At 34.6% G+C, this 17,303-nt stretch overlaps 1 protein-coding gene across 5 annotated transcripts in view; it reads left to right on the top strand.

Annotated features, from left to right (window-relative positions):
* Positions 1 to 17,303, top strand: part of LOC150105337 (uncharacterized) — a 409,874-nt gene that overhangs the window by 12,605 nt on the left and 379,966 nt on the right. For all 5 annotated transcript variants that reach the window (XR_016548478.1, XM_090394715.1, XM_090394718.1 and 2 more), the window contains exon 2: positions 15,600 to 15,901. Coding sequence is in view for 4 of the 5 variants with exons in the window: in XM_090394715.1 (XP_090250841.1) it covers positions 15,751 to 15,901 (151 nt within the window). In the remaining variant the exon portion in view is untranslated. The remainder of the gene's footprint in view (positions 1 to 15,599; positions 15,902 to 17,303) is intronic.

Here is a 17,303-nt window from a genome sequence, read left to right as displayed (position 1 = left end):
GTTCTGAGTTCCTCAGTGTAGGGTATTGCACTTTGAAATGCAAATATGGAACACTATTTCTGTTGAAATTGATATAATTCAGAGTACAGGATTTTAGAGAACAGTGATAGACAAAGGGTGTAAAGTTCAGGAGATACATTACAAAGGAATATATATGTTAATAATGAGAAAAATTTTAATAGGGACAAAGAAATGTTTGTTCTTTGTATAAGACCTTCATCAGACTGGATTTCAGCTGTTCTTCACAGAAAGATTTGATCACCTGTGGCCAGTTAATGGGGGGGGGGGTAGCTTTGGATCAAAGGGAGTATATAGAAACTCCAGAAAATGGCTTAAGGAGTTCAAGAACCAGATCCTGGAAAAAGGTGACCACCAAGATGCAGAAAAAGGGATTAATTTTAAAAAAATATATACATAGTGATACTATGTAAATTTATGTTAAATTTATTTTTGTAGATGATTGTGACTAGGTATATAGTGTTTGAGTTGTTTAGCTGCTTGGTGAAGTTTTTTTACTGTTGAGGAATGCTCCTCATTGCTGTCATTGTAACTGCCATATTCTTCTTGTCTGGTTCATTGTGATGTAGTCTGCAATCATTTAGTGATTATGTTTGGGGCAAGACTACGGGATTTTTGCAACAAATTATGCTTCCTATCAATCACAAATGTAGGTGTGGAATGGAAACAGGTATATCTGTATAGGCAGTTGAGAGCACTGGTGGAAGGTTTCAGTATTTTTTACTTTTAGTTACAGTGAAAGAAAGATGTATACTGGAAAGGATTGAGTGTCAGCAGAGAGGTGAGTAACATGATTGAGGGTAACAAGAATACCAGAGATATCTATGGATAGTAGAATAGTGGATGAAAATGTGTCAATTATAGTGGATAATTGTCAGTTGAGAGCAAGGTTCTTAAGCACAATTGCGGTGATAAGGATATGTGGGAAAGCATGTCAAGTGAGTTGAGGAGGGTGAATGTGAATGGAATGAAGAAGTTAGCTAATATGAGGAAAACAAGAGAAAATTGAAAGTATAAGAGCATGGGAGAAAATAAATGAAGAAAGGAAATGTGAGAAAAAGAGATAAGAGGAAAAACAATAGAATGGGAGAGAGGAGAGACATCAGTGTAAGACTTTAAATGAGGCTGTGAAAAGTGTATGTATAGATATTGAACAACATGATTCTGTAAAGAATAGGAGTGTGCTTGCCTGAGAAAATGATAACATGTGGCAATACAATGAGGTCAAAATAGATTAGATGATTACAATGGTACAATGTCTGGGAGCTAGTTAAGAAATATTTAACAACATTGACAATGTAAATGGAGTTCAGAAAGATAGAAATTAGCTTAATTCTGCTGAAGTTCATCAGCACAGAGAGTTAGGCCTCCTGGGATGAGTGTATGACTTCACAGAGGCCTAGAAATAGTACTAAGGGACCACTTTAGTAAGAAAGGAGCAGAGTATTGAGAAGAGACTAGCATTGCTAGTCCCTTGTCATATTCCAAGATGCTCTTTTGTTATTGATTAGTTTTAGGAGAAATGATTGCGATTAAATAAACTTCGTTGATAGTTTATTTTGCACTTCGTTAGACTATAATAAATTTAGTTTAATTTTTTATAGTCTAAGGAAAGTTTGCACCTGAAAATATCTTTGGGACTGAGGTAAGGTGTTGCAACTCCTAGCAAAGGTGGATCAAGCGCTCATCACCTCTTGTCTCAGTATCTCCCATAATGCAAAGCACATCATCTCCTTGCATGTATACTGCTATGCATTAAGGGAAGGGGGCCATTACCCAGGCCATTTTTGACCTTTATTGAGGCAGACCCAAACATGGAGATCCTAAGGCAGAAGCAATAGGAGAGGTCATATTTACCTATACAAGTTGCCAACAGGTGTGCCACCTTATTATTGAATTACTCTGGATTTAGAGAAAGATGTAAGTTTATTTTGCACTTGGTTAGACTATAATAAATTTAGTTTAATCCTTTATCCAAGTGTAAGCAAACAAAGTTTGCACCTGAAAATATCTTCAGGACTGAGGTCCTGAAGATATTTTCAGGCTATTTAAATTTAAATTAAATTTATTATAGTCTAACCAAGTGGTTAGACAATAATAAGAACTTGGTCCACCTTTGCTCGGAGTTGCCTGGTGTTGCACCTCCTTACCTCAGTCCTGAATATATTTTCAGGTTATTTAAATTTAAACTAAATTTATTATAGTTTTATTTCTGAAGTGATGGGAAAGGTTAGAAATCAGTGAAATTTTTAGAATGCAACGTATGCTGCTGGATGCCAACAAGGTAATGATTCTAGATATTTCACGAAAACTATTACCAGGTTTTAATTGAATGGGATGAGAAACAGACAGTATAATTTCATTTGGCTGCTTAATGAAAGTCGATCTAAATAGAAGTGGAAGGAAGATAAGATAGCTCCAAAGGTGACTTTAAAATAGACGCATCATACTGTTGTGGTTAATATTTTGGAAAAATTAGTAAGATCTCATATACAGAGCTCTTGCTAGATGGATATGGGTGTATTACTTATGGTGGTCAGCATGAATTTATTAAGTGGAACTTTGGTTCATTAATCTGGATTGCTTTTATAATAAAGTAGTTGATGAAGGGAATCCATACATGATTTAACTGGATTTTGCAAAAAACATGTATTTGCTACATGACAACTAACATGGAATGTAGAGAGTACTGATTATAAAATGTTTAGGCAAATTAGTTTGGCGTGTAAAAAGAAGGTTATTCTAATGGAAGATTTTAATTACATGAACGGCAAGGAAGAAATAGTGTATCAGAACAAAGAGAATAAATTTGTTGAAATTTTTGGAATAACTGTCTTAAGGTTTTAAGCAGTTATTCCTGAAAGAGTGATCATGTGGTACTTGTTTGGGAAGTGGTGAAACAAGAAATGGTTACTTCCAAAAAAAAAAAAAAAAGAAGATTTATGTAGAATATAAGGTGAGTGATTACGGAAATCTCCATAGTCAACCAGCATCAGTACTTTCAGTTGATGAGTAGTGGAGAAAACATGTTGACAGTGCATGAGTATTGTTAAGGCAGTATCTGGAACAAGCAGTGAATAACTGCATATAACAGTTAAGCATATAAATAGAGGAGGAATGAAATGGACGAATAGTGAAATCAAGCAAGCAGCATTTATGGATGAGGTACAAGACATTTGGTGGTGATGAGATGTACGGGGAGTATAAAGTGCAGGGCTAAGAAGATGACATGCATGTTAAAGGGGGAAAAAATGGAATATGAGAGAAGATTGACAAGTCAGGCCAAGCATAATTCCATATAATATTTCTGTTATATGGCAAGCAAGAAGAATAGTTATGGTAGGTTGACACTAGTGGATAGTTATTGTAACAGAGCAATACAAAGGATATAGTGAAGTTATATAATGAGCACTTCATCAGTGTATTTTATACTGGTGTAAATGATGCTGTGCAACATGTAGAAAGGAAGCAAGTATTAAGAGAATTATATTATCAACACCCAACCTCCATGGATTAAGAGACTCATCGTGGGAGGTACTCACTATTGCATACAATATAATAAATTTAGTTTAATCCTTTATCCAAGTGTGAGCAAACAAAGTTTGCACCTGAAAGTATCTTCAGGACTCGGTTGCCCTGGTGTTGTACCACCTTACCCCAGTCCTGAAGATACTTTCAGGTGCAAACTTTGTTTGCTCACACTTGGATAAAGGATTAAACTAAATTTATTATACTCTAACCAAGTGAAAAATAAACTTTCAACATCTTTCTCTAAATCCAGAGTAATTTATTAAAAAAGGGTGGCACACCATTTGGCAACTCCTATAGGTAGAGATGACCTGCTAATGCTTCTGCCTGGTATCTCCACTTGGGCCTGGCTCCCACTGAAGAGACCTCAGTAAAGGTCGAAACTAGTCTGGGTAGTTGCCCTTCCCTTAATGCATAACATTAGACATATCTGCAAGGAGATGTGTTTTGCATTATAGGAGATACTGAGATAGGAGTGTTGGTAACTTGCTCCACCTTTGCAACAAGTTGCCCTGGTGTTGTACAACCTTACCCCAGTCCTGAAGATACTTTCAGGTGCAAACTTTGTTTGCTCACATGTGAATAAAGGATTAAACTAAATTTATTATACTCTAACCAAGTGAAAAATAAACTTTCAACATCTTTCTCTAAATCCAGAGTAATTTATTAAAAAAGGGTGGCACACCATTTGGCAACTCCTATAGGTAGAGATGACCTGCTAATGCTTCTGCCTGGTATCTCCACTTGGGCCTGGCTCCCACTGAAGAGACCTCAGTAAAGGTCGAAACTAGTCTGGGTAGTGGCCCTTCCCTTAATGCATGACATTAGACATATCTGCAAGGAGATGTGTTTTGCATTATAGGAGATACTGAGATAGGAGTGTTGGTAGCTTGCTCCACCTTTGCAACGAGTTGCTCTGGTGTTGTACCACCTTACCCCAGTCCTGAAGATACTTTCGGGCGCAAACTTTGTTTACTCACACTTGGATAAAGGATTAAACTAAATTTATTATACTCTAACCAAGTGAAAAATAAACTTTAATTGCATACAATTCTCATCCAACCGTGTCTTAAACTGATTCAATGTGTCCTCAACATACTCAGACAATGCATTCCACTCACCAGCCACCCTCAATGCAAAGAACCTGCTTCTCACTCATTTGCTCACACCCTCCTTATACAGTTTCCAGCAATGGCCTCTTGTTCTACTTCCCTCTCCAATTCTATAAAAAATCTCTTCCATGTCTACCTGATAACAACCCCTGGCCAGTTTATATGTCTCAATCATATCTCCCCCTCTTCCTCCTATTCACTAGACTCTGCAACTTACATTCTCTCAATCTGTCCACGTATTCCACGTTCCAAAGGCCACCTAACTACCTTTGTGAATCTTCTCTGTACCCTTTCCAACATATCCTCATCACCATGAAAAGCAGGCAATCAAATCTGTGCACAATAATCCCTATATATAAGGCCTGATCAAGGCTTTATACAATGGAATCATAACCTCTCTATTTCTGCATGTCAGGGTTCTCTGCATCATTGCCATTATTTGATGTGATGTCTTCACAACTTGTGCAGTGTGGCCCCTGAATTTCAGGTCCTTGTCCACCATTACTCCTAGATCTCTCATCTCCTCTACTTCTCTTAAAGTTTCCCCACCAAGTGTATGCTTGGCATCCCATCGTTGCTTACCAAATGTCAAAACCTGCCCTAACAGATAAGCTTAGGCGTTGATGGTTATTCATGACTTATTTTTCACTGTATTAACAACACTACAAACACTTTTATCAACAAGGATGTTTTATTAACGCTAATATTTCGCTGATTTTCAACTCAGCATCATCAGAGCACAACACACATGTAAACGCGACAGTGAGTGAGTGAAACAATATAATTGCAAAAGACAAAAGATCTAAAGTCCTATTTTTGGTACCCTCTAACGGAAAAAAAAAAAAGCAGCAGCAGTTATCCAAGAGTTTTTTTTTAGGATAACCGTCTCCCAAATTTTTGGCAAATTAATGCAACCATATTTGTTAAGGTTGGGAGAATTCTTCAAAGCCATTGCTGACTCAAAAAATAATCTTTCAGATCTATAACGACTCCTAAATAGCACATTCGTTTTCCTCCATCTAATCCTGTGTGATGGAGTGTCCAAAGCGTGGCCTGCCAGTCCCGACTTGCCATAGTAATAGTAGCGAATGTATCTTTCATGTTCTTCCAGGCGGATGTTCACTGATCTTCCTGTTTGCCCATAATAGGCCAAGTCACAGTCACATGGAACTTCATACACTCCTGGGTGTGCTAAAGGGTGAAGTTTATCCTTTGGCGAGCGGATCACAGTTGCCAGCTTGACATGAGGCTTGAAGGTGGTGGGAAGGCCATGTTTCAACAATACTTTGGCTATCTTTTCTGATGTACCTCTGATATAGGGAATAGAAATGGTCATGTTGTATTCTTGTGTATTAGGGAGGGCACAGTAATAGGCCTATGTAGTATTTTTTCTATTTTGTAGGGATTGTAGCCGTTGGCTAAGAACGTATGGCACAGGTACTGGAGTTCAGTGGTCAGTGCTGTATCGTTAGAACAAATGGCTCTGGCTCTGTGTGTAAGTGTTTTTAAAATGCCGTACTGTTGGACTGGATGATGATGTGATTGTTTATGTAGGTATCTTCCTTAACTTCATCTTTCTATGATCATTCTTCCTTCTACTTGCCACATATCTAAAAAAAAACTCTCTAGGGTTTTTCTTAGCCTGATTTGCCAATTTCTGCTCATACTCTACTTTTGTTTTCCTTACTAACTGAGTCACTCTCCTGGCTTGTTCTCTATATTCTTTATGTGACTGATTACCATTATCCATCATGTACTTCCTCCAAAGTACTTTTTTTTTCCAAATTTCATGCTTAAGCTCCACATTCATCCATTTTACACCAACCTTATTCAGCCTTCAGGATACATTCTTACATTAATGCTGTTATGTATTTCTTTGTAAGTTCCCATGCAGCATTTATTTCCTTAGTGCTCAACTCCTCTTTCCATGTTATAGCTCGAAGTTGTCTTCTATTCTCGTCATAATCACCAGCCTTATAATTCCACATATATCCTTTCCTCGCAAAAGCCTGCATACGACTAGCCACAACACAGGTGATTACTTCATGATCACTTTCACTAACTGCAGGAAAATGTGAAACCCCTCTAACAATTACATCCTCTGAAGTGATGAGATCTAGAACTCTTGATCCTCGTGTGCCTTTCTTTACATGCTGCCTGAGATAGTTATCTCTCTAGAACTCGAGAAATTCACTTTCCTTATTCCCAAATGCTATCTCTTCATTCCAATCTATGCTGCCATAATCACCCATAATAATTACCCTTCCTTTGTTCACTAATCCAAGTTGTTTATACATTTCTTCATCACCACCGTCCACATTCCCAGGCCTATAGCAACATCCAACTAAATATGTCTTCCTCTCAACCTCCACATTACACCACACTGCCTCATAACCATTGCTGTTATTTCCCCCTTTCATGTTTACCTTATGTGAACTTAATTCCCCTGCTATCATCAGTAGCACTCCCCACTCCCTTCCTGCCCTTTCTATCCTCATGAAAAATACTTTACCCTTCCATTTCTATTCCTGTTGCGATATCATCTTCATTCAACCATGTTTCACTTATTCCAATGATTTGAGGGTGAATAAACTTAATCACTGAAACCGTTTCATCCCCTTTATTTCTGATCCTTCTGGCATTTGTAAACAAACACAATAGTTCATTTTTAGGTCTATAGCCAGTCTTATCAAAGCCATATGATGGTTGTGATTTCCTCACTACACCTGCCAAATCACTTTTATCACTTCTTACCATATATACCTCATCAGTCTCCACTCACATTGCAATATACTCCATCTTCATGCACACATTCACTGCCACTTTCAACATTCACTCTCTCTCTGTGCCATGTCTCCCTGTCCACCCGAGCTCCTCCCCTCCCGTTTCCCTGTTCCTCTTGTATTTCTGTTCTCTCTTCCTCTCTCTCACACACCACTACTGTTTCCACTGACAAGCACTTCTGTCTCTTCAGTACACTCTCCTGATTTTTCTCTTCATCTCTTCCTTCTGATCTCTGGCATGCATCACGCACACACACTCTACTTCCACACACTATACTTTCATCCAGCAACACTTTCTGCAACACACTCACTCCAAAGCCATTTAAATGCAACCCATCACACCTGTATAATTTCATTCTTCCCTCAAACACATGCCATACATCCACAAACTCCACTCCCTTCCCCTCGCACAGCTCCACCAACATACCATTCATGATTTTGGCTCTCTGGTGCAACTCATCATCATCATCATACCTGGGTAACACACTGGCAGCCTTTCCGACTACACTGTTATCTTTCACTCTTCTCAATAGTCTCCTGATATTTGTCCTCTTAGAATTAGAAGTGAAAGTATCAGAATTGTATCAGATGTTGATTGGGTTAGATGTTAATAAAGCTGTGGGAATGGATGACATATCACTACATATTTTTAAGGAATATGAAAAAGAGTTAGATATATCCCTGACTTGATTATTTAATAAAACTCTTGCAGGGGCAAAGATCTATAATGAGTGGAAAGAAGCCAAAATAGTACCACTGCATGAGATATACAGGTACTATAGGAGGGGAAAGAGGCTAAAATAGTACCACAGGCCAGATTACCACTTAAAGAACAATGTACATCTGCAGTTGTAGTCAAGATATTGGAGAGATTGGTTAGGAATAGGATACAGGATATCATAAAAACATAATAAAAAAAATCCTGTGGACATGTGATTTTTTATGATAGTCAGCATGGGTTTGTAAAGCATGTCTTGTTTTATCAGTGTATGTACATTTTATAATAAGAAGGAAGATTCATATATTTGATAGATTACTTCATGATGAGCTGGTATACAAGCTGCAGAGGATGGGAATAGATAGTATATTGGTTAGATGGACTGGAGGTGATTTTTTTCAGGAAGATTTAAATAGATGCTTTTAGCTGCAAAAGAGTGGGGTTGTAGTTTTAGTATTAATCAGTGCAATTGGAGTGAAGAGATATAAGGCTGTGTACTATATTGATGGAACTGGGCTTCAGGAAGTGGATGAGATTTGGGTCTGGGGGATGATGACTGACAGTAGACTGAGGCTTAGAGGGCACATTGTAAGTGTTTGCAAAGACTGCACATTAAGCTGCTGATATGCTAAGTAGTAAGGTGGTGGTTGTGCCACTGTATAAAGTATTGGTCATACTTACACACTTTAACTGTTGTGATCGAATTTTGTCACCCCGTTTTCATTGTGATATGGAAACGTTGGAGAGGGTCCAGAGATAAGTAACTAAGGCAATATCAGGACTTTGGAATGTTGGTTATGGAGGGAGATAGAGATTGAAAGGTTAAAGGCATGTAAATTACAGAATTTAGTGGATAGGAATAAAAGAGGTGATGTGATGGGATTTTATCAGATTAATACAGAAGGGATGATCAAAAAAGTAGACAGTGAGAACCAATGGCCATCCCTGGAAGTTGTGTAAGGGTGTAGTAGTGAAGAAGGGTAAGAGAAATATTTTTTTTTGCATGAAGAATTGTGGGTGAATGGAAAAAATTACCAGAATATACTGTTAATGCAGAGAATATTAAGACTCGGTATGATAAATATATTGACAGTTGAGTGAGCCTTCGATAATGAGTCTGCTGACTCCATGGAGGGTGTGATGGTGATGATAATGTATATATGTATACCCATGAGTTGTATATCATATGGACACTGTGGAAATTTTTGAAAAGGGTGTGTGTGTGTGTAAAACCATTATAAGGAATAACGACGTGGTGTCATTCCTGGAATCTGCAAGGGAATGAAAAAGTTTATTTTTTGCATGGGGAGAGCAGTCAGTACATTGTGGGTGAATAAGAAATAATAAGAAAAGTTGAAACATCTGGAAGTAATAAGAAGATGATGGAATGTTATCAGTACTTGACATGTATCACAGATTGAATGAAGATCTTGTATTTCACTGATTGGTGGATAAAACAAGAAATGATATAACAAGCAAGTTAGAAATATTTACAAAATTGATACTGAGACATTTGTACACAAAAAGAATGAGAGAGGGCATAGGCCAAATGGGCTTAATTCATAGTGTGAAAATAGTAGTTGAAGAATTAACCACCTGCGTTGAATCTTGAGATTTCATGGAGATTTGTAATCATTTCAGATTTTACTATATAGATTAAATATATTTAATTGGAGAGCAAAAAAAAGATATTGAGTATATGATTTCATTTATTAACAGCAAATAATTGGGATTTTACTTTACAAATGCATGTATGCGTGCGCGCGTGCGCGCACACACACACACACACACACACACACACACACACACACACACACACACAACTTTCTTTAAGTAAAGCTAAATGTTATAATTATTATGCTTCCAGAGAAACGGAAAGATGCAGATGGTCTTATGATATTCAGCAGAAGAGTGGTTTGAATATATCCAAGTAACTACCATTGAATTGGCATATTTTTAGTGAAACTAAAGTTATTGCATATGTGTGTGACATGATATAAAATACAACATTGCAGTGAAATCAAGTTTAAAATGTTTAGAGGTCACACTTGGTATTTTATACTCAAGTTATTATAAAATTATATAGAATGCATTCATTGTGGTTGTTCCTAGTTTTAAATACCACAAGGAATACTTCATATCTATACAAGGGAATTGTAATGGTTCAAGAGTAATGATTCAATTAGGCTGTCAGAAAATATCATATGCTAGTTCAGTACTTTGAGGATAAAAGCAATTGGTAGTGCATTTCCGGAATCTCTTGTAGGGGTCACTTGCCCTTTAATTTATATCTAAACATATCAGAGATAGTTATTATAGATGTGCATATATTTGTTGATAATACTTAATTGGTAAGGACTATAAAAGATAAGGATGATATGGTTTCATCACAAACGAGTTAGTGTGTGTGTGTGTATATATATATATCATTAGTGTATTATTTAACTCTACTGAAAAATTGTGTTCCAGATTTATACATGTACAAAACATTTTGTATTATTGTTATATTGTATAAGTCTTTATTATGATCATATCTTCATAAACAAATCATAAAAATATATTTGCGTGATTATTGATGCATATAAATGACCATAAGGTCATATTCACCTCTTTTTTTTTTAGGCACAAAATGCCTAAAATTTATATTTTATGCATTTTGTGCTAAGATGTGAACTAAATAATAGATTTTATACATCCTTTCTTACCAGAAGAAAGTTGATGGTGTAATTGAATCTACACATAATCTTTCTCATTTTCTATAATCTTCTCTATACAAGACATTACTGATTAAAAAAAAAAAGCTGCAATATTGGTTGGTTATGGTTTTTAGTGATTAATGTTCTTTCTTCTTCTCCCGCTCTTTATTCTTAAATTTCTACTTTGCTTTTGAAGCCTGTCCCCTGTAAAGATAGCCTTCCCATATAACTATGCAGTAGTGAGGGCATGCCAACAACAAAATCTAATCATTTCTAAAGCAATACTCGTAAATGAGAGGTGTGGAAAATAGGTCACAGTAAGGAACCTGAGTCTTCCTTGATAAGCAGCCAGTAATCAATATGGGTGGAGTAATTTTTGCATGCATGTGTGACATTCTGTAGTCTAGAAGCTTAATATTCATACTGAGCTAGATCTTGCTGTTTTTTTTTTAAATTCTGTCTACTGCATATATTGCTTTCATTAAAGGCAGAATAATGAAAGTATTGGAATTGTTATACATATATGCTCTAGTCTAAAAAAACTTCCCCTCAGTTTTACATATATCTTTTTAGTGTACAGATAATTACTTATACATTGTTGAGTATCTCATTATCACAAAATATATAGTTTTTTTTTGTATTATATTTCCCATTCTTTAGTGAAAATTCTATTTTATAATTTAATCTTTTACTTTAGGGTATACAGAATAGTTGAATACCACAGATTAATTTCTTATGAAATCTTATGTACATATACACTTTAACACACTTATTACAGTATTCATTTGTACTTTTAATAAAAAAAAAAAAATTACAAAACATTTCAGTTTTTTGTGTAATTCTTTTACAAAATATACTGTTCATATCCCATCTCTTGAGCTAGACTTCAGGAAAGAGATGCCCAGTTTGAAAACTATTTAAAAAATATATATAAATAAATAACCAGTTGTGATGTTTTGTAATTTTCATATGTGTATATTTCATATTAAATTGAGCATATGGTGAGATCAAAACATGCCCTTGGTATAAAATATGATATATATTTATAATAGATTAAATGCATTATGTTAAATTTAGTAGACTGGTACTAGTTTTTTGTTTAAATCATAATATATATGTATGGAATTTATTTTTATATATATTTGTCTAAAGCTTAAAGCACATAAAGTATTGTATTACTATTTCATCTGTTTGATTAATTAGAGTATAGCCAATGAAATACTATAACATGAAGAGGAATGAAAGGTGATAAAAATGGTGCTTTGCATTTTCTGTTAAGGAATAAAATATGGTTGGCAACTTTAATATTTCAAAGTGTAGAATGATGAATTATGTTTAGGATTGATTGTCACATTAATGAGCAGTAGTATTTGTGCTTCTGAAGTTGAGGTTCTTCATAAATAGCAAAATACTAGCATTTTTGCTTATAGGATCTTATATAAGTAAAATAAAATCTAAAATAAGTAAAATCTTATGTTGTGGAATAGAGTTTTTACACTTACCGAAAACCATTGCTACATTTTCAGTTAGTTGAACAAAATAAATTTTTTAAAAAAAATTGTTTATATAAATGAAATTTACCAGAAATGTGATGTTTAAAAATTATTTAATTTATGTTTTTTTCTTCTTCATGGATCGGCTGTACTAATCATGTTATGTAGAATTAAGTTGGACAAAGTTGAAAGGTCTTGGAGCACTAATGCATACAAGATAAGACTACATGGCAAAAATTAAGGTGAATAATTCATTGTATAAGACACTGCTTGACCAGTATTTGGATTACTTCTCTGTTTTGGCTTCAGAATTGAGATACATGGAGATAACTGAGAAAATATTGATAAATCATAAAGCTGTTCTATAACTACATAATAGTTGTTACCTTTGTTTAGTTTTTACTGTTTATCTACTAGTTTGTATGTTTACACCTGAAGAAATCCTATGTAATTAGGATGAAATGTATTGTTATCAATTAATATAATTGTTACCATCTTATTCCAATGTTCTGCCTTATAAACTCTTACTTACATATTCATGAAGTGGCCAAATCTATATGCTTCTATATATATATTTATGTATGTGTGTGTGTAATCTGAAAAATAGGCACTGTAGAGTCATTGGACTTTGTGGAGATCTAATATAATAAAAGATCGATCAAGATCTTCCAGTCATTGCAGATATGAGATTTTGTATACTGAGATTTCAAAACATGCTTCATTTGAATATGAGCCATGTGAAACAGTGATAGACATATTGTAGTAGTAGCAGCAGCAGCTACACATTTAAACTGCAATTAATATTTCTGGATCCAGGATTTTCCAAGAAATAGAAGAATCCCAACTTCAAATATTGCAATTAAATCCATATCAATATTATATGCTGTTTTACTCTTGCAAGCTATTTTTTCTTCATTAATAGTTGATTTCTAACATCTTTCAATTATAATGAAATGACAATAGTGGTATGTTGTATTTTTGCCAAGAAGCTTTGTTAGCATTAAAGGCGATCAAGACAGTATATTTAAATAATCAAATACAATGATTTTTGCAACTTTTTTTGTTTCATTTTTAGTGCTTGTAATGGTGAAGAAATCGAAAAAATTATCTAATATAGTCTGTATTTTCAAAAAACGTATACTTGAGAAATGATTATTTAGTTATTTAGCAGAAAAAAATTCAGCATGTTCTCTTTAGTCTAGTAATGATATAAAATAAACTTTGACAGGTTTAATTGCTTACTTTAGGAATTTATTAGGCAGGAAATAGAATTTCCTTAATAGCCATTCCGTGTGCTTTGAAGAATGAGTAACTAGTAATAAATGCCACACCCATGCAGTTCTGATAAAAATAGTGTTTGTTATTCTTTAAATGTTAAGTCATCTCCATTGTGTTCCAGCAGCTCTCATTAATTTTCTCCCTGTGTATGTTGGTAGGTTTATAATTCCTTTTAAATTTCTGTTAGAAAATCTGTCTGTATATTATATAATGGCACAGTGTGTCCTTATTTCATGAGTAAGATATTGTTTGGTATTTGTGTTATATGTGAAGGGTGTTCAAAGCATGCATTGAAGTAGAAGGAACTTTATTGTACTTTAATGGTAACTTTTTTTTTCAATAGTAAATTATTTTATTTTTATGCATTAGATAGTGTATAGCATAGCATAGTTCTATCCCAGTAATATACTATCGCTGTCAGTTTTGTGTACATTTGTTTCAAGATAGGTAATCTTATTAGCTGGGAATAAAATCCTCACATGTTGAGAGGGAGGAGCTGGCCTTGCTAACTTTAAAACCAGTTAATTTGGGTTCTTTTAAATGTTTTATTAGACAATTTAGAACTGAACTTTTAAGAAGATTCTGGGGCCACTAGAATAGCATTACAGAAATATGAATGGGATCTGGAGGAGGAAAGCAGTTATTTGGGTAAGAGGTACATCTGCAGCAAAAGATAAAGTCAAGCTGTTCAGATGCCATGGCAGTTTAAATAAATGTGATGTGCCCTTGTCAGGTGAAATTTGAGGTTAACTTTATTTCAAGAAGGGAAATCTTTTTACTTTCTTTCTTTCAAATGGCTCATTCATAGTATTTGTATTCATAGATTTCAACCTTTTATTGATATACAGTCAACTCTTTGACACACTTATAGGGGACCTAAAAATAGCTTGCTTCATTGAATTTCCTTAGCACTGCATTATGGGGCTTTGGTTGGGACTTTTTTGATTGCTTGCCATTATTATTATTACACCCTCCATGGAGTCAGTAGACTCATCGTGGGAAGTTCATTCAACTGACAACATAATTATCATACTGAATCTTAAAATCCTTAACATTCTCTGCATTAACACATATTCCAGTAATGTGTTCCATTCACTGTTCTGCATGTAAATAATCTACTCCTCACACCCTTCTTCACCACGCTGTTATGTAACTTCCATGGATGGCTTCTAGTTTTTGCTCTTTCACCTTGTACTCTTGTTATAATTCACTCTGGATTATTCTGATCAAATCCCTTCGCTAACTTAAACATCTCTACCATATCGCCTCTTTTCCTTCTATCCACTGAACTCTGCAATCCACATTCCTTCAACCTCTCTCTCTATAGCCAACATTCTAGAGTTCTGATATTGTCTTAGTCACCTGTCTCTGGAATGTTTCCAATTATAGCAAGCAAGTTTATTATATTGGTGCTTGTAATAATGAGAGTTGACTATAGTTGGTCTTTTAAAGAATTAATGATTAAACTATTAAAGTTAAAATATATTTATCTGATATTTTTCTCTGCTCCTGGTTTAATTGTTGTGCACTCTATTTCTGTATTATTAAGTTTTTTTTTTATTAAATTTTATATTTTGAGTATTATTATCATTGCATATCTCCATCAACAGACTATCATTTTGAACCTTAAACTCATTCCACTAGTAGCATTCATAACACATCCTGTTAAAAACATTCCACTCGCCCCCCCACTAACCATATAAAACATCTGTTCCCTTTGTATTTTTTAGTATACAGCTTTCAAGGATTGTTTCTCATTCCTACTCTCCACTTTATATAATAATTCCTTCCATATTGATCGAATAAAGCCTTTTGCAGATGTATGTCATACTACTTTTCTGTATATGTACTAAACGTTTTCATTTACATTTTGTCAGCTTCTTCACATATCATTGTTCAGATCATGACATTTGCTTTTGTTTATTTTCTTTTTTTATCTTCATTAGTAAATAAAGTGGTTTGTTTGCTTTCAGATTTCTGGGCCTGATGTATATAATAAAGGAAGTTATTTCCCATAAGCATGTTAATCCATGTAAAATACATGATATATATAAGCATGGAAGGCATAAATAGTAAACCAAACAATCTTTATATGAGAATTACTTAAACGTGGAACTGCTAGATATGGAAATGGAGGAAGAGGAAGACTTTGGTCCAGGTCCACCGGAAAAAGAAGATACAACAACTAGTCAGGTCAAGAATAGCTCTGATGACACTCTTCCTGTATTGTATTCAGAGGGAAATATTGAGGACATCACTCCTTTGAAAACTGAAGGTATGTGCTTAAATAAGTTGTTTTTCAAGTTGGGCATTAACTGTTAACAGTGGAAATGCATTGTATATCGATGCTTTTTGAGTTTATTTACATTTAGAAGAAAATAACAGATTGCAGGGATCACATTAAATTATTCTCGTGGAAAGGCTTAGACGTTGGTTATGCATTTTTTACTAAGTAATTTAAGGAAATTACAACATCAACTAGGATATACATTAAAATAAATTTTAATATACTTCAATATTTCGGCAACATCACGTTGCCATTTTCAAGAAACTTAAGAACAAGACACATGGTTTATCATCAGGTATATATATATATATATATATATATGAACTAAAACAAGCTGCATCAGAATACATGTAATAAGATATATTATAACTGTTTTGTTATCCATTTACACTATCCTGACCTTCGATGAGGGAAAGAATAAAGGGAATAGTTAAAATTTAAAATTAAAAGTTTTATAATGCAAAAAATTAAAATATGTAATAAAACTAAAATGATAAAAAAAATTTAAAGTTGAATTACATCAAATGCTGCTCTGTAGTCTTATCTTTGGGTCCTGTCCACTGATTAGGTTTTCTTGTGTTGAGATTATACCATCTTGTAGATGGGTCTTCCAAACTCTTGCCAATGCTAATCCATCATTCTTGTTGAGATTGAGATGATGAATCAGTTTGCAAGGAAGAGCAACAAGCTCCACATTCAGCAAATCCAAAGCCCCAAGGTTAGGCCCATATACGTTGTCAATGTATTTTACCATTTGTTCCCACAGCTGCCAAACATGAAATACATTCCTATGCCACCTGAAAAAAAAACAACAAAAACACATCCAATTTATCATCAAGATTGGAAACAGTAACTCTCTTCCTTTTCTAGACATACTTGTCACATGTCATGAGATGGAAGGGTATGTGTTTTGTGATGATATAAAGAGTAAAAATGGGGGGGGGGAGTGCTATTGATGATAGAGAAAGAGTTATGTCAATACAAAGTAGAAATGCAAGAGGGGAAAAAGTGCCAGTGGTTTTGAAGCAGTATGGTGTGAGATAGAGGTAAATAGAATGAAATATTTAGTTGGGTGTTGTTGTGGACCTGGTAATGTGGATGGTAGTGACTATGAAATGTATAATCAAATTAGCCAAGCAAATAAGAAAAGGATGATCATTATGAGTGATTTTAATTATGGCAGTATAGACTGGAAGGATGAGATAGCAACTGGAAGTAAAGAAAATATATTTCTTAAGTTTTGAGGGACAACTACCTCAGACAGTATGTAACAGAGGGCACATGACGATTGAGGGTCTTGGATTTGATCATCTCATCAGAGGATGTAATTATGAATGAGGTGTCAAATCACCCTGCAGTTGGTAAGAGTGACTATGAAGTGATTACGTGA

Source organism: Typopeltis vanoorti, chromosome 6 (genome assembly GCF_054136105.1).
Source record: "Typopeltis vanoorti isolate ZY-2024b chromosome 6, IOZ_Tvanoo_1.0, whole genome shotgun sequence".
Classification (NCBI taxonomy): domain Eukaryota; kingdom Metazoa; phylum Arthropoda; class Arachnida; order Uropygi; family Thelyphonidae; genus Typopeltis; species Typopeltis vanoorti.
Note: the sequence above shows the minus strand (reverse complement) of the source record. Positions and strands in the feature narration are given on the sequence as shown.